General features: G+C 39.8%; 1 protein-coding gene across 1 annotated transcript in view; it reads left to right on the forward strand.

Annotated features, from left to right (window-relative positions):
• Positions 1-15,307, forward strand: part of LOC126187385 (mediator of RNA polymerase II transcription subunit 23) — a 152,986-nt gene that overhangs the window by 75,844 nt on the left and 61,835 nt on the right. Inside the window, exons 6-7 of the mRNA XM_049928435.1 lie at positions 2,277-2,477; positions 4,081-4,167. Coding sequence (XP_049784392.1) covers positions 2,277-2,477; positions 4,081-4,167 — 288 coding nt within the window. The remainder of the gene's footprint in view (positions 1-2,276; positions 2,478-4,080; positions 4,168-15,307) is intronic.

The following is a 15,307-nucleotide window of genomic DNA, read 5'->3' on the forward strand; positions in this document are numbered from 1 at the left end:
TTGTTTTTGAGTATAAACTTTATTGTCAATACAATCTGAAAGGAACATTTGCTACAATGAAGAGCTGTCCATGGAGGTTTGTTCTAACTCAGCACTTGCTCAATATGTCCACCATTTCGTTTCCTAACTTCCTTCAAACGAACACTGAAGTTAGTGATCACCCTACGGCACATGGCTTCTGTAATTTCACTGCAAGCTTGAAGAATAAGTCTTCTGAGCTCCATTAAATCACATGGACATTTCAGGAAAATTTTTTCCTTTAAGTACCCCCAAAGAAAAAACTCACATGGATTGAGGTCTGGACTATTGGGGGGCCAATTTTGTCCGTCATTGAAGTGACCTGGAAACCTGAGTGAAATGATCCGCATGTCGAAATGCTCGTGTAAAAACTCCAATACAGTGTTTGCAGTTTGTGGCCTTGCTCCATCTTGCATGAACCACTGTTTGTTGAAGGGCAAGGCAGTAGCAAGAAGCTGTGGAATGAAGCTATTGCGAAGCATGCTCAAATAACGCTCGCTGTTCACAGTTTCTTCAAAGAAAAAGAGTCCCATAAGTCCGTGACTGGAAATTGCTGCCCACGCTGTAATCCTGGGAGCATAATGTTGTCGTTCATGAAGCACTTGTAGGTTTTCAGTGGCTCAAAACTGTACATTTTGTTTGTTCACCACACCAACTAAATGAAAATGCACCTCGTCTGAAAACCAAACATTGTTGAGAGTTTCTTCCCTATCCTCCGCCCACTGAGCAAACAGTAGTCTCTGCTCTTCAGTGAGCTTCTGTGCACAGGTCATCTTGTATGGGTACATATGGAGGTCACTTTTAAGAATGCGTTGAACGGAGCGTCTGGATATTCCTAGTTGCACTGCTGCCTTTCTACACGATTTCCCGGAACTTCTCTGTACAGCAACTCGTACCACTTCAATATTCTCCAGTGAACAAACAGGCTTAGGCCGAGGTCGCTTCGCTTCCAATACTGTTCCTTCCTGTACAAATTTATGGTACAACCTGTGGACGGTCTTCTTGCAAGGGACCCATCGCATGTTAAACAGTTGTCGAAAACGCCTCTGAGTCACAACAAGGCTTTTCATTTCATGAAAAAGTAACACAATTGCCGATTGTTGCTGTGTCGTCAGTCTTCCATTGTCAGCCATTGCTGCTTACTCGTCTTGTAGCGGCAGTATTGTGAATTACACATCATTTCATAACTCATTTGTTTTTCCAAGCTCTGCTGGTACTGCTGTAGAGATCCCAGGGGGATATCTAATGTGTGTTGTAAATTGTGAAAGAAACAATGGGTAACACATTTCGTGCGCCACCCTGTATATGCCTTCCTGGTGAGTTCTTCACCAATGTACAAGATGAATCCATTGACCCGTCAGAGTTTGTGAATAAGTTGTGCACAAAGATATGACAGCTATGTCTGGTGGCGCCAAGGGATCAGCCGAACCACCACCTATTCATGTTTGACGAGCTACATGATTGCCACTATGGTTTTATTTACAATGACGCAGTGTGCAGGCTGCTGCAGCCGCCGTATGATGGACTACACCTCGTAGTTCCCAGGCAAGACAAAACATTTACCGTTGACATAGTGGGCACACTGACAGTCGTCAGTGTCGATAGACTTAAGCCAACATTTCGTGTAAGTACCGCAGATCATGATCCAGCTGCACCCACCACAGATATAACAAGCACATCTACTACCTCAGAGCACACTGTAAAGCAGCCGCAATGGTTGTCAGAGCCCACCACCTGTACACAACCTGCTGTCCGGTCCAGTCGTCAAAGCTCACCACTAGGAAACCAGCAGTAACCAGTGCGCAACCTTTGTCATCCGGTCTGGACAACGCATCAGGTTCAACGAGAAGTGTCAGTGACACTAGGTGGGGTAGTAGTAAAGTGTATGCAAGCTGGTGTACAGTGTATATGTGTAAGATTTAGTGCTACACACAAGTGAAAGAGTCCATGCAACAACTTTTCTGACACAGCCTATGATCTATGTTTATTGTTTGTTTTCCAGCTATATTATTTATTCTGTTGTTTGTTCGCTCTGTCACTCGAATGTCATTTTGTGTTATGGGTTATTCCTAAAGTAATAAAAAGAGCTTTGCTAACCCACAATACAATGGTACCCCTCCAAATGGCATACAGTGGGTGCCTGACTGTAGTTATTCTTCTATATTTATTATTTTGTACTAATTCTGAATTATAGGTGAATTGTTTTTGTCAGATTGATTTGTCAGAGCGTTAATTCTGTGCCCTGTATCATTTCTTAGCATAAGCAGAGATGTGTGGCACTGGAAGAACAACTTGTGGAGCTCGTGATCCTAGCTATGGAACGCTCAGAGACAGAGACAGACACTGATGAGGCATCCAACAACCATTGGCTCTGGCTGCATTTGTCAAGTCAGCTTATATACTTTGTACTCTTCCAATTTGCTACATTCCCTAATATTGTTATGGCATTACATGACAAGGTAAATAGAAACATGTTCATATCACTATTCTGATGGATGATTTTTCTAAGTAGCTTTAGATAAGATAGACATTAGGTGCTAAATAACAGAAAAATCTCATGATGGAGGTCATGCTTATGAGTAAAGGTGTAGAGCAGTGGTAGTCAACCTGGTCCCTACCACCTACTGGTGAGTTTTCCAGCTTTCATGGTGGATGGTGGGTGGTAGGGATTTTATAAAATTTTGAAATTAAGTATTTGTAAGTAATTATTATTGTGTACTTTAATTTATTGAATCTCAATTGTACAAATTTTATAAAGTAAAGTTATTTCCCCAATTAATATACTGTGGAACCATCTTTGTTGTGATTTGTACCACACCTATGCACTTTGTCTTTGATACTACATGTCATACAGCTTTTTGCTTAGCTGTGGAAGAATGATGAGATATATTACTAGCCAGTACATAACTTCAGAATGAAGCATTATTATTGGTGTCAGGAGGCCCATTACCTTGACTATCTTATCCTAAGGCCTGAGTGACTTGCCTTTCCTTTCTGTCCTTCTTCAACTTATCCGTCTTTCCTCCGAAGAACAGAACTAATAGTTCAAAAAGCTCTTGTAGTTTTATATGTGTCTACCAACAGTATTAAGAATTATCACCTCCTGAAGGTAAGCACAAACCAGCAATTCTGTCTCAAAATTTTACAGTTCTCACAAGTGAATTTTTCTTTTGGTGAAACTACCTTTCTCTATGCCAGATGTCTTTTTTGCTCATTATGGAAGGTGCTTTACACTTGTATTGTGGGATCATACTCGTACCTGGAGACAAAAAACATGTATCTGTCCATGAGGTGACATACCTTTTGGCAAGCCCAACAAAAGAACAAATAAAGAAACAGAGTTTTGAACTATTTAACAAGAAGATCCTGCTTTCAGAATCAGAGTGAGCAGACGTGGTTTGAGACAATATGCGTTGAAGTTTAAGAACAGGAATTATCATAAGTAATCCAGAAGCAAGGGAGAGATGATGTAATCCAATTTAAATGTTAATGTGTGGCCACCTGTGTCCATACATTATTATGAGGAAGAACTATTCATTTCTAAAGAGTGGGTAGTACGGAGCTCATTCTTCAAGGCTAATTATATGTTGCTTACCATCAGGAGGGTGCACCCAGTGGGGGAAAGGTAGGGCATTTGAGTGAAAAGGGAGGGCAGCTGTTCCCCCCCACCCTGCCACCCACTCTTCTGGGGGGGGGGGGGGGGGGCTGGAATCATAATTGGGAGGTCATACCCTGTCCCACCAAACAGACAGACCTAATTTTTGTATCAATGTGAAGACAGCTAGAACATTTAGTTGATACAGACTAATACCAAATGTATCCAGAGCCATTCATCATGAAAGCTCAAAACCATTCCATCATTCGCTACAAAAGTCACAGCTAGGGTATACTCTTGGCGTACCGTATGAGGAGCTCCCCTAATATTAAACGTTGCTCTCAAACGATAATTAGAAATTAGAGTAAAATTACAATGCTTTTCTTGAAATGAGTAATTCTGGGAGAAGGCTCAGATACAGCTGGTAAGAGTCTGCCTCTGAGAATAAATCTCTTCTTTTTTTCCAGCTTGCTGGTCGTGATTTGAGGAGGGGTCGTGACCATCTTATGTGGGTTCTTCTGCAGTTTATCTCAGGCAGCATCCAAAGGAATCCTGTAAGCATAATTTTTTTTAATGTCTGATGAGATCTTTCAAAAAGTAATGCATAGGTATTATTTAGAATATTGCATGTGAGTTACAGTTAGAATTTTTTATTCTCCATTGGACAATACACAATATTTGCCCCAAATATGTTTTTTAAGTTCATTCTGTGCTCTTGTCACTTGTAAAACATTGTTGAGTTTGCTCAACAAATACCAGTGAGAAGTGGTGGACTGAGTGCATTGTTTCACATGGAAGTGTGCCCTAAAATGAGTCTTCATAGCAGTTGAATGCTCATCACTGAAAGTAGAGGTTTTGAATTTAAGGTATACTCCATTCATGTAAAAGAAATATTGTTTGTGTACACTACTAAAACTTATAGAGATGCTGTGACTGCCATCAATATTTTCTAAGAAAAGCTTTATTGACCCTGATTGCGTCAAATTCAACTTTTGCTCCAGTTAAAAAAACCTGTAACTGTAAAATTCTCTTGTCATTCCATTAGCAATCAGTGGGAGCGGAGTGATCAAGCAGATTGATGTACATTAATATCCATCAATCAACAAAAATCACAGAAATAATGTTACTTCAAAAAACAACATTATACATGTGACAAAAACATAGCCAAAATGTAGAACAAACAACACCACATAAGTAAAACATGAATGCAGGTAGAAATTTTCCTTTTAAATTTAGAACACATTTTAAATATACAGAGTTGAGTCATTAATTTGGTGTATCAAGGTACTCTGATGCAGTGTGTGACAACCCTGGACAACAGTACACTGTATCTTAGTATGTGTGATGCTGTTGATGATGGTGTTTATATGAGTTCCAAAGAGAGCATTTACTTGACCTATTCTACTTACATCACAGCAAGGGTCTCGAGAAGATGATTGCAAACAGCAATGCGCTTATTGAGACTACGCTGAATATACTCAATGGAACTGAAACTAAAAGATATATCTAGTCACTCCATGTACCAAATCGTTTTCTGTTGAATATTGTTGTCCAGTAGCTGATCCTGTGTGGTTGAGCAGTCTTATCCAGTAATCTGAAATCAATAATTTTTGCATTTGTGGGAAGATGTACCTAAGTGTTAACAATCCCAATAATCGCCTGCACAGAGTCAGTTCCAGACGGAAAGAACTGGAAATCTGTGTACATGTGAAGATACAACTCACACTCAGTGACACTACCTTGGCCAATGGCATTTGTGATAGGTGATAATGGGTTCCACCTTCTCACAACATTAGAACATATCTGCTGTCACTTTATTAAATAAACTGAGAACTAGTCAATGCAAATAAAAATATTTTCCTTTGATCTGAAGTTATATAAGTGTTTTTGTGTGCTGCTGAAAACACACTCTCTTTTGATTTGGATGAGTGCTACATACATGTTGGCTGCCTTGCATATGGGAATTGAGAGAAATGGCACATCGATTGAGGCATAGAACACTCATTTATGATGAACACGGTTCAAATCACCCATCTGTATTTTTCAGATTTAGGCTTTCTGTGGTTTTATAAAATTACACTGGTAAATGCTGGGACAGTTCTTCTGAAAAGGGCACATCAGACTCCCTGCTCATCCTTGTCTAGTTCAAGCTTTTGCTCCGTCGTAAATGACCTCACTGATGCTGTGTTAAAAAACCTAATCTTTCTTCATATTTAAAAGGTATGATAAAAAAGGAACAAGGCTGAAGAAGTATTTGTCATAGCGTGTTGGTAGATGCTGTTTTTTGGCACCTGAAACTGTGTGTTTACATTGTGTTCAATGTAAACTTGCTTTTCCAACACAGCGACAATGGATGAACAGTTTACTGTAAACATTTTTGGAAATGTTATGCATGACCTTATACACATAAAAAACAAAGCTGAAGATAAAAATTTATATACTTACAAAATATATTCAGCTAGTGGTGATTAACCTCAAAGTAGGAAACATTCCTCTGCATGAAACATTTCTGCGCGTAATTTTGTAAAAGACTGTGCAGGAACTACATGTTCTTGGTTTTCATGAGGGCTCAAGAACATATCCACTTAGAATTAGGCATGCATTGATACTCTTTGCAGGTGACGTGGATGATCAGCTTTTTGGTGGCTGCAACACTGTGAATCTTGATTAGGATGATTGTACAGTCCTATAGCTTTGAGGACATAATGGCAGTTATTGAACCTCATCATGTTTCCAGACCAAGTCCTTTCTTGGCTGAGTCTTACGGATACAATACCTATGATTCGACATTGTTGTCATAGTGAATGTGTACTAGAACAATGAACTAGTAACCAATTGAACATCTGTATTTGTGTTTGACTTTCCTGCAATTTATCACTAATTTTGTGTTAGAGTTTGCTGAGTAAATGACACTTTGTTGATATTAGACCAAGTTTGCAATACGGGTTGTCTTCTCTAGTGGCTGCCCTAGTCTAAGGCAGGATGGTGTCTGCCATGTATCAGTGACACAATCAGGGTGCAGCTCAGCTAGGTTGTATGTGATTTTTGTTTTAAACTCTTGCTGTAATATCAGCTGCGAAATAGTTCCAGTAGGAAGTGACAAACGGGTCTTCACATTGCCATTGTCCACAACTATCTCTTGTTGGGATATCACATCATTCCTGACCCACAAATTGCCACACATTGAATTTATGCAGCAAAGTGACAACCCGAAGTCTGCCAGCCCAGTACCTGTTGATGCACTTCATTGGTAACCTTCATCTCAATATATCATTAAAAAAGCTCTATCAGTTTCGGAATGCCCTTAATGGAGGGAATAAAGGTAACAACTTACCATATGGTTGAGGCATTGAATCATCAATAGGCACACAAACAACACCAAAAATGTTGCTGAACATGCTCTCTCCAGAGCTAACAGTAGAATACACGTACACCTGCGCGTTTGTGTCGTTCCTGTTGACTACATTGTGCTGACACTGTAGCTCAACTGGTGTAAGTGAGGGAAGAAAGGAAGTGAGAAAGAGGTGGGAGGGGTGAAAGGAAGAGTGGCTGGTGATAGCGAGGAAAGGCAGCAAGTGCACAGGATAAGAATGTGGCACTGATGAGCATGGTCTGCCACAAGCATGTACAGTGTGATGTACAATGACTTGGAGGAGTGGACTGGGAGGGGGGGTAAAACAAAGGAAAAAGGAAGAGAGAGAGGGGGGGGGGGGGGAGCTGTGGAGAGGAGTAAATGGGTTGAGAATGAGTGAAGTGGGATTGTGGCGGTGGGAGTGAGACTGTGGCTAGTGAAAATTCAGGCCAGGAGTATAGTACGCTTAAGGATGTGTAATAGGGACAGTTCTCATCCATGTAGGTCAGAGAAGCTGATATTGGTGGGGAGGATGCAGATGGCACTGGTTGTGAAGCAGTTATTGAAGTCGAGAATATTGTGTCAGCAGCATTCTCTGCCACTTTATGGTCAACTGTGCTCTTGGCCACAGTTTGATGATAGCCGTTGGTCCTCGATGATTTTAGTTATATGGGAATCAGGCTGTCACCTAAAACAAATTTCTGTGCCTTAAATTTTGTCTGCTAATGCTGAAGACATCCTTAGGACCTATCGAGACTTGATTAGTTGATTTTTGAATTCAAACAAGATTAGCAGGCCAAACTATCTATATGTAACCAAACAGGAGTCGAGTTCTAACGGTGTTTTACTGCCTCCAAAGATTGTGAAGTCACACTTGTGTGTTGTGGATCTTGTAATGTAGAAGAGTTGTTGTGGCTTGCTTTATTTAGCACAGACCATGATACAATTACAGTATCATAGATACATGCTTCAGACCATGGCCTAATGGCCGTATAACTAAAATCACCAAGGATGTAAATGCTGGCCATGAATGTGTGCATTGTGTGATGGCCATTCAGTCATGTGGACAGCTGATTGGTGGTCGTTCCTGCATAAAAGCGTGTGTGAAAGCTACAGTGGTGCTGATATATGATATGACTGCTTTCATAAGTGGCTCTTCTTCAGGTAGGATTGGACAGTCCTATCAAAGGACTAGTATAGGTTGTGCTGGGTGGCGCATAGGACAGGTCTTCAGCCAGTGACTTCCTCTGAAGTGTGACTCATGCGGCAAGCAGTCGGAAGCAGATGTGGCATAAGGATGGACCAGGATATTTCATAGATTGGGTGGGTAGCCAAACACCACTTTAAGGGGGTGGAAAGGGTTGTGAATGGGATGTTCCTCTTGTGCAGGCTAGGTGATAAGTAGTCAAAGCCCTAGTGAGATGTATGGTTTAAGTTGTTCTAGGCCAGGGTGATATTGGGTAATAAGGGTGGTGCTTCTTTGCAGAAGGTTCATGGGGTGGTTGGAGGATTAGGGGCATGTACAAATATGGCACAGGAGATATGTTTGCTAACTGTTGCTCATCTATGGAGGTATTAATAAGACCTACAGTATACTGGGCAAGGGATCCCTTGTCACTGCAGATGCACTGTCCATGGGTGGCCAGTCTGTATGGAAGAGACTTTTTAATGTGGATAGGCTGATGGGTATCAAAATGGAAGTACTATTTATGGTTAGTGGGCTTGATATGCACAGAGGTTTTTATGGAGCCTTTCGACAGGCAGAAATCAATGTCCAAGGTGGTGGCATGCCAATCTGAGAAGGAAAAGGTGAAACAGTTGAGCGATAAGATGTTGTGGGTGTGGAGGAATGAGGATAAATGTTCTAGCTCGAAGTTAAGAACGTAAAAATATCATCAATAAACCTGAACCACACAAGGGGTGGCTAGGAAAGTTTTCTCTAAATGGCCCATAAATTGGTTGGTTTTGTAGAGTACCAAGTGAGTGCCCATAACTGTGCCACAGATTTGTTTATCTTCCCCTCATAGGAGAGGTAGTTGCAAGTAAGAATCTAATTTGTCAAGTGTAAAAGGAATGAGGTTATGGATTTGTGGTCAACAAGGTGTTGGGAAGGTAGTGTTGAATAGTAGCAAGACTATGTGCATCTGGGTTGTTGGTATAGAGGGAGGTGGCATCAATAGTTGTGAACAGGTGTAGCCAGGTAGTGCGATGGGAATGGTTGAGAGATGATGAAGAAAGTGGTTTGTGTCTTTGATAATATAAAACAGTTGACAGCAGAAACAGCATGTAAAAATGTCAAAAATATTCTTGAATTTCTATAGAAAAGAAAGCTGTTTAGTGCCAAAGGGAGAATTAGTATCAGTGAAGTGGTTGTAGTTATTATTAACAGATATAGTTCTGAGTAAAGATAACCAGACACCGTGTATAGAAAACATTGACCAGTAGATATGTACTGGTACTTGAAAAAGAAGCTGAATGATGTAGCTTGGCCTTAGATCTTGAGTTCTTGTTCGGAGTACATAAATAGAACACACACAAATTGTTCCAGCATTGTGGCCTTACATCAGTTAGGATATTTGGAAAATTTAGGTTTCTGTAAGAATATGCAAAATGGGACATAACTCAGTGAAATGTATTATTAAATGTGTGACTGTAGTAGATGATAATATTGGATCATTAGGACAATGCTAGCCAGAGAAATATGTGAGAATTCATCCAAATGATAACACATGGAATGCATTTGCAAAAACGTCCAGTATTTTAATGGTAAGTTGTCTAGCCTGAAGTGAATTTGATAATACTCTCACAGACTAGGTATTTCAGATTTGTCAATTTATCTGTTATTGGTTTAGAAGATCTTTAACCCCTGAAAGGAAGGTACTCCTTGAGACAAAATTACATAGGTATAAAGTGCCTCAGGTAATTTCTTTTAGCGCTTCACATTAAAAACCAGTGGTTCCTAGATACTCAGTGATAATTGTGGAAAATCTGCAGCTCACATAGTTTGTAGCAAATGTTGAAAAAAATATAGCCATTAATCCTTGTTGTTTTCTTGCGTTTGGTTTGAAGCAGTATGGTACATTTAGTAGTTAATGTGGATGTGTAGCCACTAAAGTACATTTTTATCAGATTCTCCACAAGTAGAATTAATGCCACAAAGTCACATCTGTATTGTACAAGCGGCATCCCATGTTGATTTACATTTTATTTTTTCCTGTCAGTGATAATGCACTATTTGACTCATCATCACAGTTGCAAGTATGTAGTACTTTGGTCTAACTATAGGTGGCAGGACAATCATTAGAAGTCTAATCCCTGCACAGTACAGCCCATTTTCCCAACTGTTGTCATTATGTGAGCAGACAACGTGGAGTGTAATCAACAAGGACAGTGCTGGACAATGTGATTTCTACCAAAGAAGGGTGTAAACACTCCTTAATGATCACACTTCATGTTGTCCACACACGTAGTGACTGCTGTACTGTGCAGGTATTGTCCTGCTACCTATGGTTAGACCAAAGTGGTACATACTTGCACTGTAATTAATCAAATGACGCATGATAACTGATGGAGAAAATAAAGCATAAACTGAGATGGAATGCCCCTCGTATTTGAGGAACAGTGTAAGTTTTCATCAGTATTTCAAATTTCCATGATCTCAGTGTAAATTCACAAAAACACAAGATAGCTGTGAAATGGTTATTTCTATAAACAGTGCAAAATACTTCACTATATTACGGAATGTATGGTGTAACAATAGAGCTTGTTATTGTAACTTTTGCCATACTATAATGCTCCTCCAAATACTGTGGTTGGCTGCTTAGTTGCTAAGATGTTGCATAGTTCTTCTCCCAGTAACTTCATTGTGTTCCATGGTACAGTTCAGGGCTGTTTAGATGGTAGATGTTTCCTGACCTTTCACTGAGGATGGGTTTCTTTGATTTCTTGTCTCCTAGAGAAATGTCTCCAATTTCCACATCCCCTTTTATGGTTCCTGATTCTATTGATTCGTCATTGTTTCTGTCTCATTCTCTTACCCACCATGAAAATTCTCCTTCCTACACCTGTTTATGTAGTGTTTGTTTCATTTGCCATTTTTCACCATTTGCTGTGGCACTTGATCCACAGGACCTACCATATTGTTCAATATTCATTGACACTCCTCCTATAATTCCTACAAAGTAACAGTTTGAAAAGTCCAGTTTGAAATGTATATCGATTTATGCATGAAGATGGACTGTAGTACTGTCTACTGCCACCAGATGGTGTTTCTGCTTCCCACAGATGACGCATTGCAGCTGCACTTGTTCCAGCTTGTGGGTACATCAGTGGTCATCGATAAGACAGCATGGACGCAGACAAGCATGGACAGTGGTGAACAGTGTGGTTTTTCTGCAGGGAACAACTGACTACTTCAGATATCTACAAGAGAGTAACAGCCATATTTGGGGAAATAGCACCGAGTCACAGATCCATGGTTCGTTGGGTGTCAGGGTTCATAGACGGCAGGGACTGAGCTGAGAAACACAAAAAAGCAATTGGTGTCCAGTAACTGCACACAAACCAAACAATGCCCAAACAAAGATTTGAAGATGGCGTGTACACAGTGTCTGCCCCATTACCTCACCATTGCACAGAAACAGAAGCATGTGGAGATGTGTCAACAGTTAGTGCAGCAGTACAGTGCAGATACAGCAGAGTTTTTTGAGCATCTGGTCTCTGTCGACAAGTCACAGTTCTTCCACAAGACTCTAGAAAAGAAACATCAGTCTGTGCAGTGGAAGGATATGGGAAGCCCCCGTCCCCTGCTGTCGTGGCCAGGATTATTCATGCAGAAACAAATTGTGACTTCGTTGTGGTAGAGGAAGGGAAACTGCTGGTGAACTGTAGATTGGCTCCCTCCCAATACAATACTCAGCAGTGATCGGTACTGCAGTTCTCTGTACTATCTCCGCCTATGCATTCCACAGTGCTGCCACGCTAAGTGGGTCCATGGCATTCTGCTCCAAAACAACAATGTGCAGCCACATGTTAGTCACCAGACCATTGACACTGAGTGTGAAGTGAGGTTTACTGTGCTGCCACATTTTCCCTATTCACCAGATACAGCTCCTAGTCACTATGTCCTATTTGCTGTACTGAAAGAGGTCTTTTGGGATAAGAAGTTCACCACCAGTGACAAACTTGATGTAGTTGTCCACCAGTGGTGCCAGTATATCCTCAGAAAATTGTTTTCTATGCAAATACTGAAGCTGCAAAATCATGGAAAAAGTGCATAGACATTGGCGGGGAGTACCTGTAATATAATCTGTATTCAGTTGTTCGGTAAATGGTTCCTGTGAACACAAAAAAATTGTAGTGTTAAAGATTTTTGAATGCCCCAAGTACAAACAATCCATCTACATCAAAGTTTAACAATCTCTTTACTAATTTACATAAATGGCGCTGTTGTGTTGGATATCATATTATTTAATTTTAAAAATATTTGTGCTTGTACTTCCTCTGAAGTTCCTCTTTTCAGTTAATGTAATTGTCAAGAAACTCCATTTATGAAAACATCATGCATCAGCTTGCTGATTGTAAATATAGTTAGAGAAAAAAAAGCTAGATTTCTGTTTACTAAAGTATGTCAATTATTTTTCATGCATATGACAGTGTGAATAAATCTTTATGAAATGCTTCATATTTTTAGCTGAAAAATGTTTCAAATTATCGTAAAAATGAGAGAAATAATTAATATAAACCTTTCTGTGAGTGAATTGGTGAAAACTTTGTTAGGTGTTCCGTTTCAGCCGCAATGCTCTATCATTCAAAGTCAGAAGTAATTTTCTGCTGGAGGATTTGTATATAATCCCTTATTTACTTTTTTTCATCTATGAAAGCTTTACTTTCAAAATGGAATTTTGATTAAGTTAGTTCTGTGTACTGATACATTTACCTTTGGACATTCTGGCATCTTAAAATAGTATGCTGCCTGGAAAACCACTGAGATACAAAGATGGCAGAATTTTTTCCATCTTTACTTATTTCCTTGAGTATTGAATTTGACTTTTATTTTTAGATTGTGTTTCCATGCTGCCATGCTAGTCATTGATGCAGCTTCTAGTTGCACATACATGTAGCATGAATTTCCAGCTTTCTGGAGCAATTGCAGGGCAGAAACTTGTGTTATACAGTATGACAGAAAAATCCCAAAGTTGCAAATTTCGCTTTTATTTATATGATGACTAGTTTCGGGTCGGGGCCTGTTTTCTAATCATCCAGATAATTGAAGTGGTATTTTCCAAAATTAAAAACCATGTCGAGATAACAAACATATGTGTATATATAGTGCAAATGAACAGTTACAGGGTATGCAGAGATCTGTATGCTCTGATATATGTGTTAACTGTATCTGTATGCTCTGTGTAACTGTTCATTTGCACATTATTCTATGTATATGTTTGTTATCTTGACAGGGTTCGTATATTTTGGGAAATACCGTTTTGACTAGCGATGGGCAAAACTGTCCTTTTCACAGAGATCGGATCACAACTGTTCATTCCCTGAAATGAACTAGCTCTTTTTCATGACTCACCACTCATTCACAAAAGAAAATAAATGGAAGGCACATTGCCCTTTAAACTTGGTTTATTCCAGTACTATACCTGTATTTTTGATCTTATTTGATCATATTTTGAAGTAACACAGATAATGAGTAAGAATTTTGTATCGTTTATTGAAATTTCCACGATATGAGATTGTTTTTGATTATTGGTTTATTTTGCATTATCATGGTTTTTTGGGTGATCGGAAAATGTTGTAACTTGAGATTTACATTAACAATATATTTGGCTATAATGTATTAAAATTTCATTAACCTCGTACAAATACATCGCAAGCCATATATTTTTAAAGTGAACGTTTCCTTCCGAAGACACCTAAAATCGCAAAATCCATACTACAATAAGAAAAAAACATATAAATTTGACTGTAAGACCAAAGTGCTGCATATAGCCTTACGCAAAATGAAACAAGGAAAATATTGGTGTATCACATTTTGCGATAAGTTTATCGGTTCACTCGTAATTAAAGCGTAAATTCGAGTGTCCATAATAAAAAATCCTATAGTAAGAGGAGTTGTCAGGAACCTAATCTGATCAGTTTAAACAAATAGAAATAAAATAAAAACAAATGATGTATACAAAACATAATTATGTATCTAAAAACAAATATGATGTGACTTACCAAACGAAAGTGCTGGCAGGTTGATAGACACACAAACAAACACAAACATACACACAAAATTCAAGCTTTCACAACCAACGGTTGCTTCATCAGGAAAGAGGGAAGGAGAGGGAAAGACGAAAGGATGTGGGTTTTAAGGGAGAGGGTAAGGAGTCATTCCAATCCCGGGAGTGGAAAGACTTACCTTAGGGGGAAAAAAGGACAGGTATACACTCGCACACACACACATATCCATCTGCACATACATACCGGTATTACTACGAAGAACAATATCCAGTAGAGACGAACTCTGATGCAGAGGTGCTGAGTCAAGCAGGTCGAGCCGCGAGCTGTATTACTGGAGGCTCTCTGTCCTGTTGCTCGCATCAACTGCCCAGAGGGCAGGACATGCGACTGAAACGATCGCCGACAGAGTGCAATGCTAAGTTAAGGTGCGCCAGACACTGCACGTGGCAGAGGAAGCACAGACGGCATGGCATATGTGAAACACAAAATCCAATGGGGCACTGCACAATGCAGGCAGCCAAGGCAGAAGCAGGGCAGAGGCCGGCGCTGGCTGTATTGTGCGGCGTGCAGTGTGCTCTGACCAGCAGAGGCCCCGCTGATCTGCTCCGACTCTCTCTCTCTCTCTCTCTCTTTCTCTCTCTCTCTCTCTCTCTCTCTCTCTCTCTCTCTGCTGTGGGAAATGTTTGGAGCTACCGTTCTTTTTTCCTGAATCTTTTTCTGAATCACTGATTGTTCACTCCTTTGAAAGATTCAACTCTATGAATCAGTTCAGGAGCGGATCCCCCATCTCTAGTTTTGACCATCTGGATGATCCGAGATGGATCCCGACCCAAAATGAATCGTCAAGTAAATTAAAGTAAAATGTCCAACTTTTTGTCCATTATATTCATATGGGTAGTATTTTCTAGACAAATTAAGCAAGTACAAGAGTCAGTTTATTTTCCTCAAAACGAATGTCTGTTATTTCTAGTAGGGGAAGTAAGAAACCTGGCTGGTAAATCTTCAGATGGACATTGCCAATATCCTAAATGGACTCTACAACTTGTGATTTGAACTTGGATTCTCGTATTTATTCAGTAATAATATTATTTGAGTCAACACAGGTAGCA

Source organism: Schistocerca cancellata, chromosome 5, assembly GCF_023864275.1.
Source record: "Schistocerca cancellata isolate TAMUIC-IGC-003103 chromosome 5, iqSchCanc2.1, whole genome shotgun sequence".
NCBI classification, from domain to species: domain Eukaryota; kingdom Metazoa; phylum Arthropoda; class Insecta; order Orthoptera; family Acrididae; genus Schistocerca; species Schistocerca cancellata.